Raw genomic sequence first — 15,663 nt, 5'->3', positions numbered from 1 at the left:
CCTTCCCTTAAAGATTAGATTACAGTGTGGAAACAGGCCCTTCAGCCCAACAAGTCCACGCCGACCCGCCGAAGCGAAACCCACCCATACCCCTACATTTACCCCTTACCTAACACTATGGGCAATTTAGCATGGCCAATTCACCTGACCCTGCACATCTTTGGACTGTGGGAGGAAACCGGAGCACCCGGAGGAAACCCACGCAGACACGGGGAGAACGTGCAAACTCCACACAGTCAGTCGCCTGAGGCGGGAATTGAACCCGGGTCTCTGGCGCTGTGAGGCAGCAGTGCTAACCACTGTGCCACCGTGCCGCCCACCAAAGGGACAGCACAGGGCTTTTGTCAGCGGTCCACCATGAGGAATAGGCAAGAAAGTGGAGTTAAGGCAAATGATCAGTCATTATTGTACTGAATGGCTTCAATGGTACTAAAATCACCTGATGTACTAGTTTTACTTGCTTTCTGAAATATCCAGGTCTTTGCAACAGTAACACAATAACTCGCATTTACAAAACATCTTTACTGCAGTAAAATGTTCCAAGGTATTTAACGAAATAAATTAGACATCAAGACAATAAGGAATTGCCAGAACAGGTGACTAAAAGCTTTGTCAAAGAGGTAGTTTTTAAGGGGCATCTTAAAAAAGGGAAAGTTAGACAGGTAATGAGATTTGCACACTGTGCCAAGCTTTATGATAGACATGGTTGTCTTTCAATTTAAGATTGCTACCTTAATTGTAAAACAGCCAGGTTTGCTATTCATTGGTGATGCCACATGCAAGTAACGTTATCACAATATTTTCACCATGAGTGACATTTTTGTACCCATCAGTTATAGCACACCTCAGCAAATTTAAAAGATAAACAATCTCACTTATTTAGCTTTGTGAGTCTTTTCTGAACACCTTAATGTGAGTAACAATCCCGTGTAATTGTCTTGGTCAGACTCAGTTACTATCCTATTATAAACCAAGCCTGAACCTTGTAGCCACACCAAACCTGACATGAGGTCTGCATCTTACAGGGTGCGTGGTCTCCTCGCATGACAGTTTGTGTTTGGAGTGTGATGGGACTAACTCCTCCCCCAGGAGCTGAACAAAACTCTTTGGATGAGACAAATAGGCACCATTTCTTTGAGGAATCAGTTTGGGCTTATGTTATGCTTATTAGATCTATACAGATAAATATACATATAACTAACGTATTATTTGTTTTACTAATATTATTAATAGAAAAATAGATTAATGTTTGAAGTTAATAGCAGATGGAAAACTTGAATTACCAAGGTCAAACCTTATGTGAAAAATTACAACTATTCATTGGAAAATAAATGTAACACTCAAAGTCAGCATTAGATGGAATCTTAAATTCTCCATATTGCTGTGCTATTTAACAAAAGATTTATTGCAGAAATGTGGCAAAGCAAGTCACAAAGTTGATGAGGAATAAAACCCCTGGATTCTTTCATCTCTAAGATGTGATATAATTTCTAAAACTGCTTTGATCAATGACAAATCCAGTGGCAGAAGGTGTATGTGGTTCAGGGTAATTATTTTATCAATACTCCTCGAGTTCTTAACTTGTAAATATATCAGCAGTGACAGCATATTCAAGGGGAATTTTGTAGAATTTCTGAGATATGTCATACTGGCAAAGTTAACTGTTACATTACATATATGGATAAACACAGTGTGGCACTGGGTTACAGCACCATTATATACTGTAACGAAGGATGGATTGGAAATGAGGAAGGAACCTATTTGAGCCCTGTCAGGGGGAACTGCCAAAAGGACCAGTCTGACCGAAGCATTAACTAAATTAGTTTTACACTGTGATATTTGGATGTTCTACTGGTTTTACAATCACCAGGGGAGTCTAATTTTTACTTTCAGTTTTATTTCTTTCTGGTTCTCTCCAGATGACAGCTGGTATTACCCTTGTTCCCCAGGAGAACTGATGATGGATTTAAAAACTTACAAAGCTTTTTCTGCTACCACAGCAACCAATGTGACAGTTTTCCCACAATCTAATAATAACAATTATGACACCATATCCAAAATACAGTACAACACATAACATTTTGGTCTCCATGCTTAAGGTTAGATTTACCTTAAAGGGGCTACAATGTGGGTTCACTCAACTGATTCCTGCGATGACAGAATTATCATGGGAGGCCACTACAATGCAGCTATACTGTCTGAAATTCACAGAAGTGATCTCTTCGAAAGAAATAAGGTTCTGAGAACACTGGATAGAATTGATTATTTTCCCTTTCTGGAATTAATGTGTGGGATAAGGGATCAGCGTCTGAGGACAAAGTTCATGTGAATTTTTAAATTTCTTGACCCCAGAGGGATGAAAATGCTTAATCACTGAGTACGGTTGTGAATTCCAGATTCTCGTAATCTGACAGAATCAAGGGGCCTTAATCAGAGAGATGTAACGGCTTAATGATATTATTGCCTAATCACTTTTGGAAAACTGCATTAATTCTGGTTCTGCGTTCAAATCTGTAAACAGGTTAATTCTGAGGCATCTTTCTCTCCAAAAGGAAACCATTCACTAGGCATGTTAATGGTGTCATACACTGCCACCTGCAGGAAAACAAGCTTTTGCACCAATGCAGAAAACTACGGTATCTTCTAATGTTTTCAAATGTTTGCGGTTTACAACATCAATTTCATGTTTATATTTATATGGCTGTGTTGAGGGAAGTGGGATGGGGGTTGCTCGCAAAGAAAGAGAGAATCCGAGGTATAGAGAAAATGGGATAGTAGACTAGAGGGGGTTAACGGTAGGGAGCAGCAAGAGTGTGTAGGGATATAAGCATCACGACTGAGATTTTAAATTGATTGCATTGGATGTGTTGAGAGAAAGTGTAGGTCATGTTTGCAGGAGTAATGTTTGAGCTGGACCTGCTGTAGTTCAGGATATGGCCAGAAGCATTTAGCATGTGCTAATGTTTACAGAGGGTGGATAATAAGAGGCCATGTGGAAGAACGTTGGAAGAGTTAAATTTGCAAGTAACAAAGGACTACTGCGGTTTGAGGTAGGAGGACAGGCAGACAACATTATGGAAGTCAAGGTGGTCGATATGTGGTGAAGGAGAATATATAGAGTCAGCATTTCAACTCAGCATGAGTCAGGTACCAAGATTACAAGTCTTTTTCAGCTAACAGCAATGGCTGGGTGAGGATGAAATTGCAGTGAACAAGATCAATTATTAAGGAAGTAATAGCAGAACATTTAGAAAATCATAATCTAATCAAGCAGGGTCAGCATGGCTTCATGAAAGGGAAGTCATGTCTGACTAATTTATTAGAGATTTCTGAGGAGCTCTCTACTAGGGTGGATTGAGGGGAACCAGTAGATGTATTGTATTTTAACTTCTAGAAGGCATTGGGCAAGGTACTTCACAAAAGATTAAGTCATAAGAGAAGAACCCACAGCGTTGGAGGTAGTATGTCGGCATGAATAGGGAATTGGCTAATGGGCAGGAAACAGCGAGTGGAGTTAAGGGGTTCTTTTTCAGATGGTGACCCGTGACCAGTGGGGTTCGACAGGAATCAGTGCTGGGCCTGTAGATACTAACAATATATATTAATGACTTGGAGGAAGGAAGTCAATGTACTGTCGCCAAACTTTAAGTTTTTTGAATTCGTTCACAGGATGAGGGTGTCGCTGGCTGGGCCAGCATTTATTTCCCATCCCTAATTGCCCAGAGGGCAGTTAAGAGTCAACCACATTGCTATGGGTCTGGAGTCACATGTAGGCCAGAACAGGAAGGAGGACAGTTTCCTTCCCTAAAAGGCATTCGTGAGCCAGATGGGTTTTTCCAACAATACATAGTCACCATTAGAGTCTGAATTCTAGATTTTTAAAAATTCAATTTCCACCATCTTCCATTGCGGGATTCCCAGAACATTTCCTGGGTCTCTGGATTAACAGTCGAGGAATAATACCACTCGGCCAGTACCTTCCCTGTGACAATGAAATAGGAGGAAAGGAAGGTTGTGAGAGGAATACAAATACGTTTCAGATAGATGCTGATTGGTTAAGTAAGTGGGCAAAAAGTTACCAAATGGAGTATAATGTGAGAAAATGCAAAGTTGTTCATTTTGGAAAGGGGGGGGGGGGGGGGGGCGAAAGAACAGAATAATATTTAAATGGGAAAAAAAAACTACAGAAAGCTGCATCACAAAGGGACCTGGAGATATTTGTACATGAAAAATAAAGAGAGCACACAGATACAGCAGGTTATCAGGAAGGTTAATGGAATGTTGGCCCTTATTTCAAGGGGGTTGAAGTATAAGAGTAGGGACGTCTTACTGCAACTATACAAGGTGCTAGTAAGACCACATCTGGAGTACTGTGTGCAGTTTTGGTCCCCTTATTTAAGGAGAGGCAGCATATCATTAGAGGCAATTCACAGAAGGCTCACTGGGATGATTCCTGATATGGAGGGAATGGCTTATGAACAAAGATAAAAGAGGTTGGGATTCCAGTTTAGAAGAATGAGCAATGACCTCATTGAAACACATGCATTTCTTAAAGGGGCTTAACAGAGTAGATGCTGAGATAATATTTCCCCTCATGGGACAGTCTGGCTCCAGAGGGCATAATGGCACAGGAAATGGCAACTTTGTACACTTTTCACTGTACTCATGTGTCCCTGTACTTGAGTACATGTGACAATAAAACCTAATTTCAATTCTAGTCTCTGAATAAAGGCGTATCAACCTAAGACTGAGAAAAGGAGGAATTTCTTCTCTCAGAGGGTTGAGAGTCATTGGAATTCCTGGACGTAGAGAGCTGTGGGGGCAGAGTCATATCAAGTTAAGGCCGAGATAGATAGATTCTTGATCATTAGGAAAAATTGAGGTTTATGGGGAAAGGGTGGGAAAGTGGACATGAAGAATGTCAGATCAGCCATGATCATACTGAAAGATGGAGCAGGCTTGAGGGATCAAATGGTTTACTCCTGTTCCTATTTCTTATGGTTTTATGGTGTTACGACATGGGCCTTGATTTTCACCAAATTGGGCCAATCAGGGAGGCACTTATCAGTGGCGTGTGGGACCTGATTCTGGGATTCCTGCCCCCATTACCATTTTCAGAAATTATCATTGACATTAAATAAGGATATTGGGAGCCAGCCCAGACACTGCTCTCCAGACTTTGCAGATTCAACACAGTGGGGGTGAACACTTTAAACATCGGCTCATAACTTTATTGAAGTCAGGTCCCTTCAGCAAGCTAACATGGTTCAATACTAATCTGAACAGTCATGATCCATGTGGAAGCTAGCTTCAAGTCATCAAACAAAAATAACTATTCAATATTCACACTGAAATACATCGGAGCCTCTTACCTTCTCATCAAGTTGTCAATCAATCATTTCATTATAATATTAATTATGTCAATGTCAGAAGTTTACATTCACTTCCAACCCTTAATCTTAAAAGGCAGTGAAAAAAATCTTCAAAAAAGAGGTTATCACAAGGAAATAAAGTAGCTAATTGAACAAAGCTTTCCCTCCTGTCTACAGTTGCATGACATTACTCGCTGGGATCTAGGTGATTAGCCATTCTTAAAGGTCAGCCAGACATTCACTATGAGGCCCACAGAGTATGTGGCACCAGTTAGTGCCTTGCACCATTGTCTTAGTCAACCACCCCCCGCTCCCTCCCCCCCACCCCATCCCGAGCTTCTTTTTTTCTTGCTTTTCGTCAGATCCTCTTTTCCCAGCTGTGTATTTACTTTAAACCTGTTGTATCTCTTATGTTTCTTCAGACTAATTAAAAGTCTTTGACCCAAATGTCTTTTTTCCTTTGTCTGAAGCTGTTGCCTGAGCTGCTGTATATATCCAACATCACTGTTTTTATTTCACATTCCCAGCATGTGCAAAATATTGTTTCTTTTATCATTACCATTACTTAGAATGTTTAACTGAAGGAAATTGAGATTCATCTACAACAAGCAGTTGAACAACTCAGAGGCACTGGAATGGTTAAAGCAACTGTTAAATCAGGGACAAGGACTTATCTTTGGGAAATTATAGATAATGTTGAAAAAGTGATTAAAAAGATACTCAGACTACAATCAACTGGGGTGAGTTGACCTAATGAACAGCAATCCCACTGAGGTGCACAATGGTGAAGAGGTATTTGGGGAAGGTTTGGGGACTCAACTGTGTCAAAGATTTCAGACATAATACACACTGGTTACTGTCACTTGTGACTTTTATGTGGACCATTTCAACGCTGTGGCAGGACAGAAAACTGACTGGAAAATTTAAAATATGAAGTTGCAGGAAAAAGATGCACAAATTGAGACAATAACACAATCACAACCTTTAGAAAGGAAGGGGAGATTGGATACTTGCCATTTGCAAAACCCCAAGATGCGAAAGGTGAATTTTTTGATAAGGGGTTTGCTGATGTCAGATTTGAAAGAGAGGTCCGAAGGGGCAACTTTTTCATGCAGAGGGTGATGCGTGTATGGAAGGAGCTGCCAGAGAAAGTGATGGAGGCTGGTACAATTACAGCATTTAAAGGCATCTGAATGGGTACATGAATAGGAAGGGTTGAGAGGGATGTGGGCCAAGTGTTGGCATATGGGACTAGATTAGGTTGGGATATCTGGTTGGTGTGGATGAGTTGGACCAAGGGGTCTGTTTCCGTGCTGTGCATCTCTATGACTCTATAACTGCACCCAAGGAGAACAAAGTGTTCACAATATCAACTAAAATAGCACTCAGGAAGGGAAGTTGAGGGAATAAAAAATTTCTGAGAATGGGACCAAAAAAAAAAGAGCTTACTGGGCAATCTAAAATTTGAAAAGCCATGGCAGCAATTAGGAGAGGAATTGAAGATATTGCAGATTCAAGAATCCAGGCAAAGAAAGCTCAAGGAGGGAGGCCGAGCAGAGACAGCTGAAATGGTGATCTTAACCTTCCTGGTAAAGACTTCTTATTGGAGGTGTTAGAGGTGAGTGGAAAAGATGTTTTAAAGAGACTGTTGAAAAAGGGTTGAAAATAACTTGAGGTCTATCTTTGTTTTCCACCAGAATTATGAATTAGTGGCCAGTTCTGGGGAAGGACAGTGAGTTCTTGCACTGATAGGCTTGAAGTTTTTTTATGCTTTTAAATCCCATTTGACATCCCCAGAGGACACAAGAAATACTATTCATCATGAAGCTCTGAAAGTAAGACATAATGAAAGTACAGATCTGCCTTTTTGGTAAACCGAAGTCCCAACTCTCGGGTAATCATAAAAGATTGCATGGCACTACTGCAAAGAAATTGAAGGGAGTTCTCCCCAGTAGCCTGGCCAACATCACAAAAACACTATACCTGGCCATTTGCATACCGCTGCTCAATGGAACCTGCTATGGGAATTTGGTTTGCATACTTCTACTGTACCACTGTGGCTACACTTCAGAAGTGAAAAGAACATTGTGTGTTTGGTCTGTGAAAGGCTCTATATAAATTAAACCCTCCTTTCTACAGGTTCATTGACCTCTTCTTCCATCAGCCGATATCATTGGTTAAAATGTTATAACATTAAAATATCATTACATAATCAAAATGAATAATCGTCGACATTTTCTACACCTTTGCAGTACAAAGTAACTTACTAACAGGAGAAGGAGAATGGACTTCTTACCTTTGCATTGTAACCCCTGTTTCATCAGACCCCAGAGCAAAGAGCCACAGTGATCACAGAATGTGGGCACTTTGAAATTATGAATGCTAAACTTATGAGGCATGTTAACACTGAAGCGCTGGGAGCCCACCTGCACAGAAAAAAACGCATATGAGCCAATGTTTCTGAATTGGTTTCAGACACTTGTACAAAAAAAACAGACATGGGAAGCACTGGGCTATAACAGAATTGTGCTTCACAGAAATTAATGACATGTAGGACAAGAGCACCTGACGTAAGGATACACTCTGATGTACCTTTAGTTAACTTGGCTGGAATTTCATGTAGCATCAATAGGTTTATTGCTCAGCTATTTTTGTTCTATCATTTATTATATCACAAGGGCAAAGCAAATTAGTGAGACCAACATGGCTGCTCAGCCAATAATGTCATCATGCTGTTGACAATGTAACAAAACTCTATTCCTCTTGTTCCCAACCTCTCAAAAATGTGGCTGTTGTCCAACTGACCTAGTTACAACAACAATATTTATTTATATGGTGTATTTAATGTGATAAAACATCCCCAAGTGTTTTCAAGGAGCATTAGTAAACAAAATACAACACTGAGCCACATAATGATATATATAAGGATTAATGACCAAAAGCTCAATCAAAGAGGTAATGTTTAAGGTGCACCACATGGAAACAAAGAGAGGAAGGATAACAGAGAGGTTTTTGGAGGAAATTTCTGTACTTAGCTCACAAACATCTGAAGGTATGGCTAAAAAAATGTAGTCTGATCAGAATTGGGGATGGTCAAGGCACCTGAATTAAAGGAGCAGATATATCTAGAAATATTACGTGGCGAGAGGAGATTACAGAAATAGGAGAGCATATGCCATGGAACAATTTGAAAAGAAGGAGGAGAATTTAAAGATTGAAGGAGTGCTTAGCCAGAAGCCAATGCAAGGCAGGGACATAGGAATGACAGATTAATAGGCGTGAGTTAGAACACCTACTAAGTTTTGCTTTACATCGAATTTACAAAGAATAGAAAATAGTCAACCCAATCAGACGGGTATTTTATCAGTTAATGGCAGAGGAAACAAAGGCATGGATGAGAGTCTCAGCAGCAGGTGAGCTGGGAGAGAGGTGAAATTAGGCAACATTGAAAAGGTGGAAATAGGCATCACAATGGTGTCGATATGTGGTTATAATGTCAACTCGTGGTTGAATATGACACCAAGGTTGTAGACAATCTGGTTCTGCCTCAATCCAGTTTTCAGAAAGAGGGCTGGAGTCCTCTTGGGAATAGTGCTTTTGGCAGGGAGCAAGGACAGTTGTTTCAATCTCCCCAAATATTTAGTTGTTGAAAACTTATACTAATCCTGTACTGGATGTCAGAAAAGCAGCTGGATGAGTTCAGTGCAGTGAGGGGAGAGTTGGTGCTGTGAGAGAGAGCGTGTCTCACCATGCATGAGGAAATCAACCTGCTGTCAAATGATGTCACCGATGGTGTAGCATGTAGATGGGAAAGAGAAAACAAGTCTAAAAGAGATTCTTGGGAGACAGCAGAGGCAACGGCGTTGGAGGAGAAATAGAATCCACTACAGATCTTTTTCAGAGTATGGTATAAAGGTAGCAAAATTACAAAGCCGATCCACCCAACTGGAAGATGGTTTCAAGGTGCTGGAGAAGGATTGCATGTTCAATTGTGCCAAAGGCCACAGAGTGGTTAAGAAGGATGAGAGCTCACTAGGAGACAATGTTCAGTGTGCCCAAATTGGCCATAATGGCCAAATTATGTTAGCGATCAAATGCATGGAGATTGCAGCATAACATAGATAAATGTGAGGCTATCCACATTGGTCGCAAAAACAGGCAGGAATATTATTATCAGAATCATGATAGCTTGGGAAATGGGGAAGTGCAATGAGATCTGGGTATCTTCATTCACCAAACACTAAAAGTAATTCAGCAGGTGCAACAGGTGGTGAAGAAAGCAAATGGTATGTTGACTTTCATAGTGAGAGGATTCAAGTACAGGAGCAGGGATATCTTGCTGAAACTGTGTGAGGTAAGATGACACGTGGGAGTATTGTGTGCAGTTTAATCTCCTTATCTGAGGAAGGATGCTCTGACTATTGGGGGAGCACAAAGAAGATTAATTCCTGAGATGGTAGAATCAGGGAAACTGAATTAGTTAGGACGATATTGCCTAGAGTTTAGAAGAATGGGGGGAGGGGCGATCTCACCAAAACATATAAACGTCTAACTAGGATGGGTCAGGTAGATGCAGGAAAGGTAGTTCTCAATGACTGGGGAGTCCAGAACCTGGGTTCAAAGTCCAAGGTCAAGGCGTAGTTAGCTTTTTAGGAGAGAGATAAGGGGAAGAATTTCTCCACTCAGAGAGTGGTGCATTCTCTGCCACAGGTAACTGAATAATTTCAAAAAAGATTTGGATATTGTTCTTAGGACTGAAAACATCCGTTTTTAGAAAGAAGGAACAGGATACTGAGTCAGATGATCATATTGAATAGCGGAGCAGGCTCAACCGCATGAGTGGTCTCCTCCAGCTCCTATACTCTACATTTCTACGTAATTGCAGAATTCAAAATATATACCTCATCCTGTGCTTCTTGCTTCTTCAAACCAGCACACTTGGTTATGATAAGTTCGTGACATCGCTTATGCACTACACAGGTACAGACTGCAAGTTCAAATAAACGAAATATTTTAATTCAGTGTCAGATTTAAACTTCATCGAATACTAATCAAGGTGAGAAAGTAGAAGTGCAACAAGATAAAACCAAAAACAAGCTTAAATCCACCAACTGAAATTGTCAGTAAAGGTTCTGAGATACCTGATCTCTCTTCTGTCTTTTTCCTTTTAACATCTAAAATTAATCAGCATTATTATTATTCTGTCGGCAAAACTGCATCCAGACATATCCAGAGATACCATATATACTCATGGAAAAGTCAAATTTTTAAGTCTATTTTTAAAGGTTAAATTTATAGGGGCGACTAATACACAGGCACTAGTTTTGAGGGGCTGAAATGCATGCTGCATATTTGAAATACCATATTATTAGCAGAAGTTGATTTGATCGTTCAAATAATCCCGGGTAAAGAAGACAGACACAGTGAATTAGGGTAAAGATAATTACCAGATAAAAGCGAGAGAAACAAGAATGAGTTGCTGGTAGGAAAGTTTATTTATACATACCGGTACGAAAATTTAACATATCAAAGAATCATTGAAATCCTGCAAAATCACACTATTCAACATCCTCATGGCTTGGTATAATGGCACACTTAAAACTAAACGTTTATTAAATTCTGGATATGTAAGCATCTTGAACTTTCCCGCCAAATTCTTCTACTTCCCTCCCATTTACTCTCATATGCAATGAACATTAGCAACATTAACAAATTTGTCAAAGAGTTAAAGATATTTGCAGCTAATATATCTCACTTTTATTCAGATACAATGGCACAATTAAAATGATTAATGTTTTAACGATATTATCTTTTGGATGTATGTTGAACAAAACATGATAAGTACCAATACTCTTAGTACCGGTCTGAATGAATGAGTAAAATGAATCAAAACGTGCTATAGTCAACTAAATGGCCAAAGGAGAGTTATGAATGAATGAATGAATGAATGAATGAATGAACAGAGATGCAATGTAGTAAACAAAGAGCGGTGAGTAGAGTTACCAGTATGAATGAATGAATGCAATTTCATTTAAATGGGTTAATGGTAACATGCAGTTTCCTTTGTAAGAGGTTTATAATGTGATATGGTAGAGTCAAATTTTATATGAGATGTCTGGAAAATACAAGATTTTTTAGCCAAAAATAAGGGGTTGACGTTTACATGAGATCGATTTTTATATGAGTACATATGGTATGTCTAATGGAATTTGGTCCATTCACAAGCAGAAGGTTTGCACTCTGAAAATTGGCATTTTCTAGATTACTTGAAGGAGCTAATCTTATGAATGGGTTAATGCAGCCCAAGTTGCATTTTTGATATTCTAACACTATTATACTTAGCTTAGTGATGATTATTCATACCTGATTCACTATGTACTATTTTTCAACCTCATGTTATTTTCTTGACAGTATTCCTTCATTATTAAAATTTGTTAAATAGAAGTGTAGTACTGTACATATATAAAAATACACTTTTGTTCAATATTCCCAAAATGTTTAAAAATCCATCAAACGTTACACACCCTGAGCAAGATGAGAGTCAAACAATCTATGTGTTTGTTTGTGCGCTCGTTGAAACTGAACGATTGTGTACAACATTCTGCACAGGCTGTAATTACATCCAATGTTCCCATTGGTGCAATGACACAATGGTAGCCAAAGTGTAAAGACAGAGATCTGCTGCTACATCAGTTCATTTATAATGCTACAGAATAAATGTTTTACTGACATTGGTCAACATCTCAGATTTAGGGTCAATTTCCAACATCTGTTGTATGTACAAAGCCAAAAGCAAAAAATGTGAAATGTGTCTGCCAAAGCAATCTTTGCTAACTAGTCTCTCTGGATTTCTCAATTCTCTGTCAACAATAACACAAACTCTTTTCTCTTAAGAAGTATTCTCATATATTAATTGGACAATTGTATGTAAGTACTGAAGAGCTGAATAAACTGATTTCTACCAACCAAATTTTTAAATGATTTAAAACGCATATAAACAAGCCTGTTATTGAAAAAATGGATGACTGTTAGACTTTTGGACATAGATTCATTCAATGACTGATCCTTCCTGCCCAGTAATGCATTAATCTTAATAATGTCAAATGGTTAATTTGTTCTGAGTTATCAAAATTATCTATTTTAAAAGTGTTTTTAACTATATTTTGTGATGATGATGTGGCGTGGCACAATCACATTTTCCAATTGAGCTGATTCTTACCAGCAGTGTTGAGTAGCAGGTTGCATTTTGGAGATTTCCACAACTATTTTAATATCAAACTCATCTCAACATCAAACAGCTGATGCCTACAGGATTTACAATGATACAACTAGATTTCCCCTCAGGGAAAAGCATCCAGCAGCAGGAAGGATGACACGGGGTTCATGACCTACTCCGCCAATACACCACTTCAGGAGGTTAATGTTTTTGCCAGTGGACCCAAAATGTTAAGCCTTCAGAAACTGCACAAAACAGTTAAGAATTTCCTTCATGACAGCAGATTTTATCAATGCCTCTTGAAGGGCTGCAATTATAGAATCTTTACATTCACTTTCTGTTGAAAGCAAATTGAGAAATAATTTACTTGTGATAAAATATACTCTTAATTATTAGACAATTGGCATCAGCCATGAAGTGGAGATGCCAGTGTTGGGCTAGGGTGGATAAAGTCAGAATTCACACGACACAAGGTTATGGTCCAACAGGTTGATTTGAAATCACAAGCTTTCGGAGCGCTGCTTCTTCGTCAGGTGAAGTGGAGGGAAGTACACAGGCCCAGAATATATAGGCAGAGAGATAATGGCAAGATAATTCCAGATGATTAAGAGTGTCAAACGATAGTACAAACAGTGTGATAAGAGTGTCGACAGGCTGGATAACGAGTCTTTTTAGGTGATTAAAAGTGTCAAATGGTGTGAGTGCTGTGTCAACAGCTGAATAACTAGTGAAAGGATGACCTATGATCTGATTCATTAAGGCAGAGAAATTATTACAAATAATCAAAAATAAGATGGCATTAGAGACAAACTAAATGGCTGGAATAGCATAAGTAGGTATCAGTATTTCTCTGCCTGAATGAATCGGATCATAGGTCATCCCTCCACTCACATTATTTGTACTTATCTGTTGACACTCTTAATCACCTGGAATTATCTTGCCATTTCTCCCTGCCGATATATTGTGACTGTGCACTGCCCTCCACTTCGCCTGACTAAAGAGCAGTGCTTCGAAAGCTTGTGATTTCAAATAAACCTGTTGGACTATAACCTGGTACTGTCGACTTCTGACTTTGCATTAGCAGCATCCCACAAGATCCTACATGAAGAGTTGGAAAATTGTACTATTCAGATAAGCAGGAACACACATGCTAAAAACATATACGAATGATGTCTCCAAGTCATTCTGTTGGCTCTGTGAAAAGCTCCTTCAGGCATTTGGGCTCAAAGCACAAAATGCATCAGAGACATTCGCAACAATCCATTCACTCATGTTCTTTTGGTGAAAATAAACAAATCCGCTGAGGCTTTCAAGACTGTGCAGCCTGTTTCATGCATTAATAAAGTACAGTTGCTACATGATTCCTCACTAAAATGTCTCAGTGATGAATTTTACAAGTTCAAGTGTGGCCAAACAGAGATCTATGTTTATCTACTGTTTTATTGCACGTCTGTTGTAAAGTCATTGGACCGTCCACAGAAAGAGAACAGCAAAAAAGCAGAGAACATCAAACATGTTACAACATAAACCTTAACAGAGATATTTGAAACTCATTTCTTACCCTGACATTGGTATCCTTGTTTACCTATTACTCCCCTGTAACAAAGCACAGAAGAAATAAGGAATGGTGAGACTATTGGTTATTGTCACTCACACACTGATTTTCAAAAATACAATTGCAATGTGACACAAACAACATGCTCTAAGATACATTAATATTTGTCAACATTTCAGATTTAGGGTCAATTTCTCATTATCTTGAGAATATTGTGCTGCTAGTCAAAGCTATCATGTTGGTCTGTGATTTTAATTCAAAGATATTAAAAATGACAACACAAAATCAAAACTAAGTTGCCTTTTACTGTAGTTTGTATTTTAAGTAACTTCTATGCTTTTAAGAGCTTACATTTGCATAGTTTTTAGAACCGTTTGTACAATGTTATTGTATGGTCCTTCCTGGAGGAACACACTGGTACATTAAGATTGCAATGAGAGTAATGCAGATTTCAATGTCAAAACAATTCAACTATCCTTGGTCTCAGGGTTCAGTCATATGGAAAATGAGTGATACTCGTTGTTTGTGGCTCCTGGGTTCTATGTACCAATTAATTTGATTATACAGCTTTGTAACAAGGATCTATGCTGACAAGGAGGTTCACAGGGGCTGGCAGTTCCATCTTAATTAAGACTAACAGACCACAGGACAGAAGAAATAAGAACAGGAGTAGACCATACAACTCTTGAGCCTGCATTCCCATTAATCCAATCAGGCCTCAATTCCTTCCTCAGATCGTTACCCCTATAATCTATTCCCCATGGTAGTCATGATTTGGAGATGCTGGTGTTGGACTGGGGTGTATAAAGTTAAAAATCACACAACACCAGGTTATGGTCCAATAGGTTTAATTGGAAGCACTAGCTTTCGGTGCACCGCTCCTTCACCTGAGGACAAACACTTGATGAAAGAGTGGGGCTCTGAAAGCTAGTGCTTCCAATTAAACTTGTTGGCCCATAACCTGGTGTTGTGTGATTTTTAACCTTATTCCATGGTAGCACATCCACAACCAAATCACATAAGGAATTCCAAGGATTCACAACTTTATGAATGAATAATTTCCTATTCATTTCTGTTCTAAGTGACAAACACTTTAACCTGAAACTTTGCCCCTTAGTTCTGGATTTTCCAGTCTATGTCCAGCCCTTTCGGACTTGACACAGAATGTAAGAAACCCATTTGTATAATCATCACTGTTATACATGTAGATTCAACAACTAATGTCTTATCCCAGCCAAAATCATGCCAAGGATTCCCTTCTGATCTTTTCCCAAACTCTACCTGCTGAAAAGTTCTTTTGTACAGAATGAAATGACTAATATCTGCTGTGATCTATCTTGTCAAATGGTTGACTCAGACTTCAGAGTTTTAGTTTCAGTGTCAATTGTTCAGTAGCTGACTTTCTTCTTCATCAAACAAAAGCTAGTGCCTTTCTGGAAGCCAATTCCACAAGATTCTGGCAAAACTCAAGCAAAGCTAAGTATGACAGACTTCAAACTGCTCAGGTGCTGAAAAGCATC

General features: G+C 39.1%; 1 protein-coding gene across 2 annotated transcripts in view; it reads right to left on the bottom strand.

Annotated features, from left to right (window-relative positions):
• The window catches only part of LOC122552746 (protein kinase C epsilon type), a 598,788-nt gene that overhangs the window by 220,741 nt on the left and 362,384 nt on the right, over positions 1-15,663 (bottom strand). For both annotated transcript variants that reach the window (XM_043695660.2, XM_043695661.2), the window contains 3 exons: positions 14,150-14,184; positions 10,274-10,359; positions 7,669-7,798 (listed from right to left, as the gene is read on the bottom strand). In XM_043695660.2, coding sequence (XP_043551595.1) covers positions 7,669-7,798; positions 10,274-10,359; positions 14,150-14,184 — 251 coding nt within the window. The remainder of the gene's footprint in view (positions 1-7,668; positions 7,799-10,273; positions 10,360-14,149; positions 14,185-15,663) is intronic.

The sequence above is a fragment of the Chiloscyllium plagiosum genome, unplaced genomic scaffold (assembly GCF_037043375.1).
Source record: "Chiloscyllium plagiosum isolate Xiang-an unplaced genomic scaffold, Cpla_swu_hap1 HiC_scaffold_10, whole genome shotgun sequence".
NCBI classification, from domain to species: Eukaryota; Metazoa; Chordata; class Chondrichthyes; order Orectolobiformes; family Hemiscylliidae; genus Chiloscyllium; species Chiloscyllium plagiosum.
The sequence above is the reverse complement of the archived record's forward strand: the minus strand, read 5'-3'. Positions and strand labels throughout refer to the sequence as shown.